This window comes from Conger conger, chromosome 10 (assembly GCF_963514075.1).
Source record: "Conger conger chromosome 10, fConCon1.1, whole genome shotgun sequence".
Lineage (NCBI taxonomy): Eukaryota > Metazoa > Chordata > Actinopteri > Anguilliformes > Congridae > Conger > Conger conger.
The window spans coordinates 21,322,682-21,337,362 of NC_083769.1; the positions used below are offsets into that span (position 1 = coordinate 21,322,682).

The 14,681-nt window shown below is 42.5% G+C and overlaps 1 protein-coding gene across 1 annotated transcript; it reads right to left on the minus strand.

Moving 5' to 3' along the window:
* Positions 1-474: 474 nt before the first annotated feature.
* On the minus strand, positions 475-5,082 carry LOC133138925 (keratin, type II cytoskeletal 8-like). Its single transcript, XM_061258069.1, has 9 exons — positions 4,246-5,082; positions 3,107-3,315; positions 2,867-2,927; positions 2,636-2,731; positions 2,309-2,473; positions 2,045-2,170; positions 1,662-1,882; positions 1,422-1,474; positions 475-1,095 (listed from the first exon to the last, which is right to left on the minus strand). Exons 1-9 carry the CDS (start codon positions 4,933-4,935, stop codon positions 755-757), a joined length of 1,962 nt encoding a protein of 653 aa, XP_061114053.1. The 5' UTR covers positions 4,936-5,082; the 3' UTR covers positions 475-754.
* Between the last annotated feature and the right edge of the window lie 9,599 nt (positions 5,083-14,681).

Consider the following 14,681-nt stretch of genomic DNA (forward strand, 5'->3'; position numbering starts at 1 on the left):
TCACACTCCAGTCCTGGAGTGGCACCATATCTGCTGGTTTTTGGTGTGCTTCCGTTGATGGTTTCAGCACAAGTGATTCATTTAAGTCATTCATTGACTATAGACTCTGTGTTCCTCCAGGACTGGGGTTTGACAACTCATGGTGTACAAATTGTTCTTACAACCTGTAAAACCTGTTTATAGCTCTATTTAAAGTCATGTTTTTACTGTAGTTGCATTAAGTGTGCATAGCTACACTAAGAAGCAAATTCAACATTCAAATGTTGAAATATGCCCATGGCACTGCTGGTCCTCCTCTTGGAGGATGTAAATAGGGCTGTATCTTTCTCACTCAGCTTCTCAGAAGAAGCGATTTAACAGCTGCACTGAGTCATCAGGTTTTTCTTTTTAGCATCTTTTTATGCATTTTAAATTAGTCATGTTGATGGAGGGCTGTTTATGAAGGAAAAAAGACACAAAAGACCAACAGAAAGATAATATTTCTCACAACAGAGTGTATTTATTTTTATTCTGCTGCTTTTAACAAATCTGAAATTCAATTTTTTATTGTTTCTTTCTTCCTTGAATATATATTGCAATACTCATGTTGGAAGGCCATTAAGTTGTTTGGAACACGACATGTTTGAATCAATAGATGCCCTGTTTCTCTTTGTGTAGGTTGGGCCAGATTAAGTTAGGGCAGTTATTGATGTGCATGGAGAGGTTAAGACAGGTAGGTGCAAGGAGGGGAGGAGATGGCTGGTGGGTCCTGTCTTTACAAGAATCTGGTCATACCGGCTGCACCCATACTGGCTGCACCCATACCGACTGCACTCATACCGACTGCACTACCGGCTGCACTCATACCGACTGCACCCATACCGGCTGCACTCATGCCCATGCTTGCTCCGCCCAAGGTCATTTTGGTCCTGCCATAGCCGTGTGACATGGCGGAAAGACCTTTGCCTGCAAAAGCACTTGTGCTTGCCGCAGTGCCCATGCTGTAGCGGCCGGCTCCAACCAGTCCGCCTACGCCTACGCCTCCAGCCATCATGGTCATGCTGCCGCTACCGACGCCTCCAAGTCCACCTCCAATGGTGGACATGTTGTATGGCTCTATGTACACAGATGTGGGTGAAACCTGTTAAATGCCACCATTCTAAACCCCTGGGCCAACCTGAAATTAGCACTACACTCCACGTGTTTTTACTTTTTAATCAGGAAACATATTTTCCTTTGGTTAAAGAAAGAACATACATAATGCATCCTAAATCACGTGCTTAGTAAAAATGGTCTGTTGCATTGAAGAATGCTCTCCAAATTATAGCAGTCCACAGGTGTAATATTTGTAATCTGAAGAATGAGCCGTTTCAATCAGCAGTGTACAGACTTAGTTAATACAAATCCATTGATTCAGGTCATTAAGAATGAAGAGGACTCACCTCCACCATTAGTCTGAACAAGAACGGTAGCAAGCGATCCCCCGCTGGACAGTCTTTGGAAAGATTTGAAAATACTTTTTAGAACTTGTACTCTTTGAGTTTAATGTCAAATGTGCTTCATGTCACTCAACACCAAATGCTTTAAACAATATAATGATCCTTGTTTCAGCAGGGAAGCCCCACTGAGATTAACATCTCTTTTGCCATGGTATCCTAGCTTCTGTCTGGTTCCCTGCTCACCTGCACTCTTCTCCTTCCAGCAGCTTCCTGTAGGTGGCGATCTCGATGTCCAGGGCCAGCTTGACGTTCATCAGCTCCTGGTACTCACACACCTGTTGGGCCATGCTCAGCTTCGCTTTCTGCAGGGCATCTTCCAGGTCCTTGAAGCGGACCTTAGCCTCGGCAATCTCCTCTTCCCCACGGACTGTCACATCTGAGATTTGGACCTGCAGGCTTGTGTTCTTTTGTAAAGTGAATAAAGGAAATCTGAGTCCCGTTCACAGTTTGATTCCTATCCTCATTTCAGACTTGTCAACTCATTGAAGATGGATGTACTTTTAGCAATGGTTATCTATAGCTTCAGCAATTTAAATTTGTCATATAAATGTTTTTTTCTTTCTTACGTGCACTTTAGTGGACTCGATCTCAGTCTGTAGACGGGTGACTGTGCGAGTCATCTCTGCCATCTCTGCTTTAGTGGTCTTGAGGTCCTCAGTAAATCTTCCTGCAGTGGTCTGCATCTGATCAAACTTTACGGATGGGAGAAAGAAGTGGAATGTGTCACAATCTTCAGGAACCTAGTGCACTTCACAAAGCTTTAGACTGCCAAGAGAGAAAGGCAGATCAGTTCAGAGATTCCACAACAGGATCTACTAACTACCTCTCACCTTCGCCTGGTACCATGCCTCAGTAGTTTCACGACTGCGCTGGGCAATTTCGTTATACTGCGCACGCACTTCGCACACAATTGCCTCCATATCAAGAGTGCGGGTGGTGTCCATCTTCACACACGCACACGTGTCCTTGATCTGGGACTGCAGCTCATTTAGCTCCTGGAGGGAGAGAGAGGTGGCTCAGGGATTAGATAAATGAAGTGTAAACTAATTACAATGCATAGGGATAAAGGGATAATGCTTAATGAGATAAAGTTCTAAAAAACTATTGAATAGAGTACCATTTTGATTTGTAATTTGTAAGTCCACAAGTGAACTGACCTCGTCATAGACAGCCCTGAGGAAGCTAATCTGGTCCTGAAGAGCGTCAACCTTTGACTCCAAGTCTACTTTGGTCATGTAGGAAATGTCAACATCCTGAGAGAGCAGAAAAGTTGATTGATGTTCACAGAGGTTTGGGGGACAGCAGGGACGGAGAAAGGTTTACATGACATTGATTATTTTGTACCAGCAGTGTCCCTTGCAAAACTATTTAATCGGATTACTACTTACTTTCTTGATCAGGATAAATTCATTTTCCACTGTCGCTCTTCTGTTTATTTCCTCTTCGTATCTGCAGAAGCATGACATTTGTTTTGAGTTTTGCTTGATTAATGGCATGCATTCTGTTGGCAATCATTTGAAAAGATTGGCCTTTCACCAGAGGAGGTTAATGCTCAAAGACCAGATATAGCAGAAGTTGGCAAACATTGGACAGGAAGTTGTGTTGTTGAAGAGAACTTTTCCACTCACCTGGTCTTGTACTCTTCCACCACATTGTGCATGTTCTTCAGCTCTGCGTCTAGCTTCACTCTCTCACTGGTTATACTGTCGATCTGCCTGCGTATGTTTGTGATATAGGCCTCGTACATAGTGTCAATGTTGGAGCGAGTGATGGTCTGTTCCTGGAGCAAGATCCACTTGGTCTCTAGCAACTTGTTCTGCTGCTCCAGGGTACGTACCTACAAGGGCCAAATGGACAAATACATTTTGAAAAAACAGATCTACAGCTTTTACTCAACATCAGGATATTTTCTGCCTCTGTTTTTGGCCATAGGAATAGGCCATTATTTTTCAATTCATCTTAAAAATAAAATTTCTCATTAGAATTGGACTTGAGTCACTCCCTCAAAAAGGAGTAATCTGGAAAATTCAAGTATTTGCAAACTCCCATAGCTTCACTCCAACCTCCCCCCAGATACAGAGTCCAGAGATAACCATTAAGCATTTGGTTAGCAAAGCATAACTTCAGGGTCTTTTGCATAAAAAAGGCTCTAGGGCAATGGTAGTTTATACACTCAGCGAGTACTTTTCTGTATTTATTAGACTTTTTTAGACTTCTGCTGCTGTAGCCAATTAGAGGTTTGATTTGTTGCATGTTCAGATATGCTTTTCTACATACCACTGTTGTAATGCATGGATTTTGTGTTACTGTGACCTTCCTGTCAGCTTCGACCAGTCTGGCCCTTCTCAACTGACCTCTCTCATTAACAAGGCGTTTCTGCCCACAGAACTGCTACTCATTGGATGTTCTTTTTGTTTTTTCTCTACAAACTCTAGAGATTGTTGTGTGTGAAAATCCCAGGCGATCAGCAGTCTCTGAGATACTCTAACCACCCTGCCTGGCACCAACAATCATTTCACAGTCAAAGTCACTTAGATCACATTTATTCTCCATTCTGACATTTGGTCTGAACCTCTTGACCACATCTGCATGCTTAGTTGCAAGCTGGTGTACAGGTTTACCTAAAGTGGTCACCGAGTGTACTTGTTAGTTAATATTACTTTCTTTCCCATTTATTTATGATGCTTTATCTTTTATATTCTACCCTCTCAGTATTTCCAGTCAATAGCTGTAAAATTAGTATTTATGTCACTATAGCTGGACTAACCTTTCCGATGAAGCTAGCGAAGCGGTTGTTCAGGATCTTGATGTCTTCCTTCTCCTGGCTGCGGATGACATTGACGGTGGGGTCCACAGACAAATCAAGGGGCACGAGCAGACCGGGGTCAAGTTGAACGGCAGAAATTGGAGGCACGAACATGCCCGGGACACCACCCATGGGGCTGAAGCCGGGGCCACCGAACCCGGGGCCTTTAAACCCGGGGCCACCTAACCCAGGGACACCAAACCCGGGGCCACCGGACCTGACACCTTTCAACCCGGGGGCACCGAATAAGGGGGCTCTCAACCCGGGGACACCGAATCCGGGGCCACTGAATCCGGTGCCACCGAATCCGGAGCCAGTGAATCCGGTGCCAGTAAACCCAGAGCTACCCAACCCAGAGGCAAGAAGCCCAGGGCCTCTTACCCCTACCACCCCACCTAAACCAGCGTTCCCATACGATGCACCACCGTATCCGCTGACAGCGCTGCGGCCGAAGCCTCCGACTGCCCCTGCGACTCCCACCCCACTGCCCATTCTCATCGCGTACCCGCCGTTACTCCCAGCCATGGCCATCTGCCTGCCAGAGTAGGATGAGCTCTTTCCAGCGTAGGACGCGCTGGTGTAGTTCCTCGAGGCAGCACTAGTGTGTCCTAAAACACCACTGCTCATGGTACTGTAGCCAGCAGTATTCATTGTGTGAGTCTGGTGCCGGTATCAAAAGGAGAAGATGAGAAAGCTGCTGTTCACTTTGAGCGGCAAGAGAAGAGAGCAAGACAGCTCACAGAGGACAATCAAACCCCTCTTAGTGATAGGTCCATGAGGGTGCCCACTTTAAATCTCTCTGGTTCTAGGAGGGGGGTCAGAGCCTTACCTTTCATCTTTCGCTGGCCCCACCCACCTCATTTACATGCTGCTGCTATGAGGATCTGCCCATCCTGTGAGACTAACGAAGAGCCAGCATAGACAGACAGGTTCCAGCTCTCCTGGGGGTAGGAGGTGGGGGACAGGGTTGAAGAACAGTGGGACCCTAAGGGAAGGGTGGAGTAGTAAAATCATGCAGTCATACAGATCCAGGTCCATTCAGTTCTCACCATGCTGCCAGACCACAGCATCTGAGGGCTGTCTGTAGTTCTCCATGTCTCCACTAAGTGGCTCTTGATGTGACCCAGGCTTTAAGTTTGTCTTTTCCAAATGCTGGCCTTCAAAAAGCTAAAAACAATGTAATGGTAGATGCCCTACCCAAGATCCTTTGAAGCTGTGAATATTCAATGTGTTTGAAGGACACCACATGTATGCTAATGCTGATGTATTGAACTCATTCACTAAACTGTCTGCTTTTTTGTCGTGTTTACGAAATTTCTACACCATGAGCATGAATAGCAGGAATTTCTATTGATTAACTAAGAGTAACTAGCTAAATTGTAACAAAAATAGTTACTCAGTCTACCCAGCCACATTCAAATCAACATCACATGAATTCATTGGAACACTATACACTTACCTAGCACTTTATTATTACACCTTATACCTACTTACACCTCTTATCTAAGCAGCCAATTGTGTGGTAGCATGATTGATTGTGTGCACACAATCATGCAGATACAGGTCAGAAGCTTCAGTTAATGTTCACATCAACCATCAGAATGGGGAAATAATGTGATCTAAGTAACTTTGACTGTGGAATGATTGTTGGTGGTAGACAGGGTGGTTTGAGTATCTCAGAAACTGCTGATTTCCTTGGATTTTCACAAACACTAGTCTCTAGAGTTTGCAAAGACAAAAAAACAAAAAAAAAATCCAGTGAGCTGCAGTTCTGCAGGCAGAAACACGCTGTTAATGAGAGACGTCACAGGAGAATGGCCAGACTGGTCAAAGCTGCCGGGAAGGTGACAGCAATGCAAATAACCACACATTACAACAGTGGTATGCAGAACAGCATCTCTGAACACACAACGCATCATAACTTTAAGTGGATAGGTTACAGCAGTAGAAGTCTAACAAATAGTCTAATAAATACCTAATAAACGGCTCGGTAAGTGTATGTCTTAAATATACAGTACTATGGATTATGAGACGCAATAGAGTTAATGACTGCTCTCCTATTACAGAACTGTCTTCTCAGCACAAATCAATGGGTTGGCTACATGTGTTTCAGAATCTAGTTCTCTGGCCAGTGGTGATGGCATAGTGTAGTTCTGCCAGATCATTTAAGCCGCAGGAAATATGTCCTGGGAAAATGACCATTCTGCTTGTGATGGCCTTTCCTCTGGACTCAGCAGAGAACCAATGCATCTGTGCAGTGATGGGGACACGGTCAGAGAATGTTTCACTGTCTGTAGCCTCTAGTCTTGTGACTTGATGGCAACCTACAATCAACAGTCTTGTAAACTACTTGAGGCTACAGGGTTTCTGTAACTAAAATGAATATTCTTCCATGCAATCATATATACATAATACATTCGGACAATCATAGACTTAGGTATGAAGGGTTGCTACAGAGTGTGATATTTTGTGAGGGCATGACAATCTCCTTATATAGGGCATGTAGGTGAGTCAGTTCTTATTTCGCGCATCCAAATTCTCCATCCATCCATTATCTAAACCCGCTAATCCTGAACAGGGTCGCAGGGGGCTGGAGCCTATCCCAGCGTACATTGGGCGAAAAGCAGGAATACACCCTGGAAAGGTCGCCAGTCCATCGCAGGGCACACACACCATTCACTCACACACTCATACCCACGGGCAATTTAGACTCTCCAATCAGCCTAACCTGCATGTCTTTGGACTGTGGGAGGAAACCGGAGTACCCAGAGGAAACCCACATGAACACAGGGAGTACATGCAAACTCCACATAGAGAGGCCCCGGCCACAAAGTACCTGTGGTAGCTAAGTAAATATATCCATTTGGCATGTTTTGTTTAAGATGACACTTCTGCATTTCAAAACATACATGAGTTGGAAAGACGCCTTAATGCTAGTGAGAGCCCCACCCTGTAGTCCTGCATCCTGCACTGCTTTTTTATTGAATGATATCCTTTTAGGTTAGTTTATTGTTATTACACTAGAAAAAGTGTTACAATGTTACAATGCACACTGCTAGAATGGGAATATTTGCTACAATTGGCTTCAAAGCAGCACATTTAATTTAGTCTTGCAACAGTGCCCTCTACCTTCCAAAACCTTTTTTAGTGTTAGACTTTAGTGTAAAACATGTTTTGTTAATATAAAATGCAATTATTAAGGCTTTGTTAAACATTCCCTTACTACTGAGTATAAAGTAACTTTTTTAATTGGCTAATGAACTATTTCATCTTTTTCAAAATCACAGTTATGCGGCGTTCTGTTTGTTACACCTATGGCCTCCGTTTAAGATAATGTGACTGAACAGTACTGTGATCAGAAAAATGTCACTTCTACTGTTTACTGACCCGCATTAATGCAAACATTGGGTGTGGTGTGTACTTGTGTCCGATATACTCAAGTTTTGTTCTTCTGATCATATCAACTCAGGTTTTGAGCCCTCTAGCTCTGTGGAGACATGTATGGTTTTTACTTGAGAATAAAGACAAATAAAGGATCGATCCCTTCCCCATTTAAAGATTTTTTAAGTGTTAAAATGTTTTTGTTTGATGCATTAAGCTTTTAATTTGTATTGTACAGTGTTTCACTATACTGTACACAACAAATTAAAAGCTTAATGCATCAAACTATTTTTTTTTAACAATTAATTTTTGAATGCTTAAATCTTTACTATAATGCTTTCCATTGGCATTTTCTTCACAGCAGAAAAAATAAATAGTGCTTGCATCTATAATGGCATGCTTGCCGTTACAGTATGATATGGTAAGAAAACATTTGAATTACATATTTGAGTGTATGTCAATCAAAATTTGAATGAGGGGTGGGTCACAGAAAATGTATTCTAATAAGCAGCTTGTGAGCTCGAAGTTTGTGAAACAGCTTAGACATTTCATTTAACAGCCTATTAACATGAAAACATTATTAACATTGGGAAATTCCGATACTGCGACACTCAAACATTAAGCATTGGCATTTCAAAGGCATTTAAAAACTTGGGGATCTGAGAGGGCAGATTTACCCCAGAGCACAAAGAAACTCATGTTTCATAAGTGCAGTTATATCAACATTGCCTCGCCTTTTGGCTTTCCTTCACATGGCCAACCGATCCAAACGAATAATTGTAGCAATTGCGGACCACAACAATTATTAATGTTAAAATAACCTTATGCCGCCCATGGCAAGGTATGATAATTTATCGGCCATTTTTGGCACAGCTACAAGTTGTGTAATTGCTTTCTTAAGGCAATTTCTTAAGGTGTGTAATTACACAAAAGGTCATACGGTTTTACAGTATTGTTGGATTTCGGGGTGCAGCAAGTATGGGCTTGAGGTATAGTTGATGTTTGTCAGAATCACTTCGGTAAGCCATGTAACCTACATGAATTCTGAATATTTTTATTCTGAACATAATTGCTTTGCATTTGTGCTAAAATGATGCTGTTGGTGTTGGAATGTTGTTAGCCAGATCTTGCACTTTTGTTCATGTAAATCAGGTGAATGCATGTACATTCTCCTCCATTGTAACTGCTCTGGATAAGAGCATCAGTTCAGGGAGTGAAATGTAATGTAATAATAATGTCAGTCAGTACTGTAAGTCCGGATGAATTGTAATGTGCCAAATCACACCCCAGACATAACTTTAATAATAATGTTGTTTTGAGTATTAAATAAAGATATCCAGTATAACAACACATTGCCACTAGCTAATAATTCCACATTTGTCTGAGAATGTAAAAAATAAGTAAAGGGGTTAGTTAGGAGTTATTAAAGCTCTTAATTTGGAGATTATTATGAGACACACTAACAGCTGAGCAATCTGTCAGATTTGGATAGCCAGACTATGGGTCCAGGGATCAGCAAAATGACAAAACAGAACAACACAAACTTGGAACACAGAGGGGAGGTAAGAATTGGTGCTATTAATTAATAAACCTGTAATACTTGGCAGCATTTTGTGTGTGGAATGTCACAACTCATTGGATTTAATGTTCCATTTTACAGCTCCTTTGATCCCTTCCCAGCATGCATTATCACAAAAAAACAGAAGACGGGAGTGGGGTGGCTGTTTCGTCTGTTCTCACGGTGCACATGTGTATGCATGTAGTTAAGGTGTGCTGATTGACAGCATCAATTTAACTATTTTGAATACAACTCACGCTCCTTTGCTATTTCATCTGTTGTAACAGCATAGTCAGCCCTATTTTCAGAAGAGTATTTACATACAGCTACAGTACGTTCAAGAGCTTGCAGGTTGTATGCTTACCAACTTCAGTGCATCATAGGACATTCTGTGTTATGCATCCATCACACAGCAGACAGTGATGTAAGGGCATCAGTAAGCATTGTATAAGAGAGCTACAATCCTCCACTGCATGTCTCAATTCTACAGTGTATGTCACATGATATGACCACCATGCAGTACCTCCACCCTCTCCTAAGAGCCGTAGTACCCACCTCGTAGCCAACCATACCCACCTCATAGCCATCCATACCCACCTCATAGCCAACCATACCCACCTCATAGCCATCCATACCCACCTCCTAGCCAACCATACCCACCTCGTAGCCAACCATACCCACCTCAAAGCCAAACATACCCACCTCGTAGCCAACCATACCCACCTCAAAGCCAACCATACCCACCTCAAAGCCTACCATACCCACCTCAAAGCCAACCATACCCACCTCATGCACAACCACAACGTCCTAATTCACACCTCATAGCCCACTGTAGGCCACTTCCTATACATTAATTTATTCAGTGAGTTGTGGCATACACTTATTTAGATGCATAATTCTACTGCTTTACTGTACCTCTGAACCTGTGTTAGACTTTATGATATATGAATAGTGCTTTGGGACCAAGGGCCTCTGTGCATAAACCAAGTGGGTGCTACACATGGGTGGTGATCAAAGTGCCCCCCCCCCCCCTCACCTGAAAAACAGAATGAAAAACAGAGTCCCTTATACGCTATGGACGTTTCAGGGACTCGTTTCCCAATATGAACAAAAGAGGAACAATAGTGAGCATGAAGATGTTGTGAAAACACATGTCAGCAACAGTTTGATTGACTAAGTGGTTGACAGACTTAATTGAAGATGCTTGCTCTTGAGGCTTGGCAGTGTTTATGCTTTCTCTGGCTAAGTCAGCTGCAGGTCAGCTCTTTTTCTGGAAAGCCTTGCACTTTTCACACCTTTCAAATATGCAGCACAGTGGGTGTGGTTTCCTTATATTATACTTTCTCAACTTTTTTTTCACAGAGAACGCCTTTGCAGAACCCTTGGAGAAATGCTGAATGTAAAGTCACAGAGATTAGAAAACCTTTCCAACACCATTCCCACCTAATACCCAACCTCCCTACCTGGAGCACACCCCATGGACTGATCAGACTCTGGTGCAAACCTGGCTGTGCAAGCTGGTGTCAGCATAGTGGAACAACCATCAGCTTCCCCCACCACCGGAAACCCACCCAGTGACACCTGCCAATTTATTTTCAAAACTACCATGGAAACCATCAGATGTTGTTATTGCCACTGCTCATCCATACCTCATAATTTCTGAGTGATGAGCATTTTGTATTCTGTGATCTAGCTACTGGTCAAGCTTATTCTACCAACAGTTTTGGTAGCCATGAACAACACAAAGTGTCCTTTGTGCCAGCAGCCATCAAACTGTACAACCCCAGCGACACCAGACACCAGTCTCAGCCAGTTGTGATATTACAGTTAAGAATTGTGGGGGGAAAAAACTGCAGAACATGTTTTTATGGAAGGTTGTGCAAATGTTCATATGCAAGAAATCTCTGAAAAATATCTTGCCATGAATGGGTTAAAAAAGCGAATTAAATAAAGTGTTTGATCCCAGAGATGCAGACCCTAAAGGGCAGAGTAGCAGATCCTAACGTGGCAGAGTTGCAGCTTGCAGCTCCAAAGCTCAGCACCTCCAACTCTGCAGGCACAGCCAAAATGGCCACCAGTAACTATACAGCTGTAGCTAAAATCTCGAGATTTGCAGCTACAACTGCATCAAGATTTTTTGTGTCCTTGTGAGTGAGCGAAATGTGCTTCATTGCAGTATCATTTGGGAATAATAAAATGTGCAATTTATTTTCTTTGCCGCGCCCTTCTTTCAGATTGCTTTACATAGCAACGCTATTACAAAAAGTAAATGCATTTCTTTGGTACACTGTTTATTTAGGAAAGGAATGTGTCAAAGAAAACGCCCCGTTTCCCCATTCCACAGCCATACACTGACACTGAGCTTCAGCTTCATGTCTTATCAGAAAGAGATATCATTTCAGGTCTTTGGTGGGGTGCTGTAAGATTTAATGTTCAATATACCACTCAGGTATTTCTATTTCTGCAAAACTAAGTGTAAGGGCACCCTCATGTCTCTGGGGGTGGATGGTCAAACCACACTGTTGATGGGCAGGGTTACTGTGAAATAGTTACTGTGAAAGGTCATATGATAACAGTCTCATACAAAACAGCTGTGCCCAATTCTCTCAAAAATGAAAAAGCACACACACATACACACACACAGTTTGTGCATATCTACGAGAGTGGCACCAAAGGTTTGTCAGCATGCACAATTGATTATTATAGCCTCCATTCAAAAGAAATTTGATCTAGTGAATAGAGAGCTTGACTCAAAGGGCGCAGAAAGGGTTGGGGGAACCATCTGGAAACAGAGCATAAAAGGTACATGAAATGGGGCTGTTGCAGTGTTAAGGAGGGATTCCAGTTAGCCAGATGTCTGTGTCTCCTCATGCTCCAGGAAACCCCTCTGCTTGATCAGGTGAACTTAGGCTCCGCTTGCATGCAGCTTCTGAGGCTGCCATGAGCACAAGTCACAAGACTTTTCAGCTTGGGAAAAAATGGGCATGAAATTGAGGGGCGAAAAAAAGTTTCTGCCAAAAACTGAAATTGGCGCAGTGCACGGGCTCATAGCAGCATGGGAAGCTCGCAACACCAGAAATGGAAAGCAAATGTGCTTGAACCGCCTTTGCTTCAGGGCCTTTTCTGCATTACAAAATTTGATTATTTTCTTTTGCTGGATTGTGAGACTGTATCTAGTTTCCACTCCTCCCTTGCCTCCACTCCTTACTGAGAGATACTATGCAAACTATGCCTTTAGCTCTCTTTCACACAGGTCTGCAAAGCTCTGGTCTTTCCCAGAACAAGAGGTTCATCTTAGGCCTTAGCTTAGTATATACACCATTGCTCTGCTCTTTCTGTGCCCTTTCGTAGTCTTGCATTGTCTCAATGCAGAAATGCACACACATACACAACTGCACATTCATGCACACTCACAGATGCACATACAGTATATCCACAAGCAGGCATATTCATGCAAGTAAGCAGTAACACATGCATGCATACACACACAAATGTTCATATATACATCCGTACATGCATACAGACACATGCTCATATATTAAACTGTGCACAATGCAAATTAATGTGAGTGCATGCACACATACATGCATAAGGTCACGAACGCATGCACATGCATACGTCTACAAATAGTACTTTGCCACTCAGTGACAATACTAAACATTCCATACACACAGCACAGCAACTCACGCTTATATAACATGGCACTGCTATGGCTAAGCCCAGTCACAATGCAATAATGTGTATCTGCACTGTTAAAGAAAGGAATAATGTGTATCTGCACTGTTAAAGAAGGGAATAATGTGTATCTGCACTGTTAAAGAAAGGAATAATGTGTATCTGCACTGTTAAAGAAAGGAATAATGTGTATCTACACTATTAAAGAATCTACACTCAGCAAGCACTTTATTAGGTATTTATTAGACTTCTACTGCTGTAGCCTATCCACTTACTGTCACCGTCCTGTCAGCTTCGACCAGTCTGGCCCTTCTCCTCTGACCTCTCTCATTAACAACGCATTTTTGCCCGCAGAACTGCTTCTCACTGTATTTTTTGGTTTTTCGCACCATTCTCTGCAATTTCTAGAGACTGAGATCAGCAGTTGCTAAGATATTCAAACCACATTGCCTGCCACCAACAATCATTCCACAGTCAAAGTAACTTAAATCACATTTCTTCCCCATTCTGACATTTGGTCGGAACAGCTGAACCTCTTGACCAAGTCTGCATGCTTTTATGTATTTATTTCCTGCCACACGATTGGCTGATTATATATTTGCATTATATACCGAGTTGGTGTGTAGGTATACCTAATAAAGTGATCACTGATTGTATATTCCTGTTCACACATGTTAATGAATGAAGTATACATCATATACTATCATGTTGCTTAATGAACACTTCAATTGCAATATAAAAGTAACAGACATGTTAATACCCACCACTGCTCCCACCTCTGAAAACAACTCTGAGCTTGTTTACATTCCTCATTAGGCTAAAATTGAATTACCATTTCAATAATGGAATATTACAATTGCAAGAAATGTTCAAAGTAATGGAATGTTAGCACTGTGTATTCTGTGATTTTCCTTTACATTCTGATTTGGAGTGAACTGTTTCTATTGCGTGCTGCTGGGTTAATCTCAAACTGTCTAAATGCTTTTGCAATTGTAATAATTGATGTGGAAGGTTTCTGAAGAAAGTTTAGACCACTGGATGTGAAAAGGAAACACAATCCGGAAATGAGTTCCACGCTGTGTGAAATCTTAATCTTCATTAAGAATGACTGGCAGACCCAGAGGATGTTAACAGGGTTTCAGGTCATCCCCACTCTGTGGTGGGCTCCCAAAAGATCAACTGAGGATTCATGTTGCCTGACAACAAGTTTATACAGGAAAATGTATAAGTGCAAATATGTGTTTCATTTCTCTTCCCAGTTGACAACTCCTTGGGAGTTACCGTGGTATTCACAACATATTGTGATTCGCTTGAAATGATTGGCTGAAATGTGGGGCGGGGTGAATTGGGAGGAGCTGTCCGGATGATTTAAAAACTGTTAAATCCTCCCAGCATTAGCAAGGGCAGAGTGAGACTATCAATCATAGCAGTGGAATTCTGCCAAGTTTGACATCATCGGTCTCAGTTTTGCCCCTGCTGAGCTCACAAACCAAAAAAGAAAAGGCTTTGATGGCAGATCAAGATAAAAAGGTGAAACCACACGTACCACATATAAAAACAGATGAATAAGCCTGCGTTCTCTCTGCCAGTGTGTCACACCCAGTCACTTCAGGTCATCCACTGATAATCCACTCAGAAAAGTATGCAGGAGCACATTTAACACTGTATGTTTCCTGTGATTTGTTCATTCCCATTTTATTCGCTACGAGAGGCCATGTGTGCAGCAACACCCAGTTCTGTGCCGAGCGTTTGTAGCTTTGTATTCACAGCAATTCACAAACAC

Excerpts from the sequence above, each read along its gene's own strand:
- LOC133138925 (XM_061258069.1), bottom strand. The coding sequence starts at position 4,935 with ATGAATACTGCTGGCTACAGTACCATGAGCAGTGGTGTTTTAGGACAC. Across the intron at positions 2,171-2,308 it reads AGGCATGGTACCAGGCGAAG|TTTGATCAGATGCAGACCAC; the intron begins GTGAGAGGTAGT and ends CCATCCGTAAAG. Across the intron at positions 1,883-2,044 it reads TCGAGTCCACTAAAGTGCAC|AACACAAGCCTGCAGGTCCA; the intron begins GTAAGAAAGAAA and ends ACTTTACAAAAG.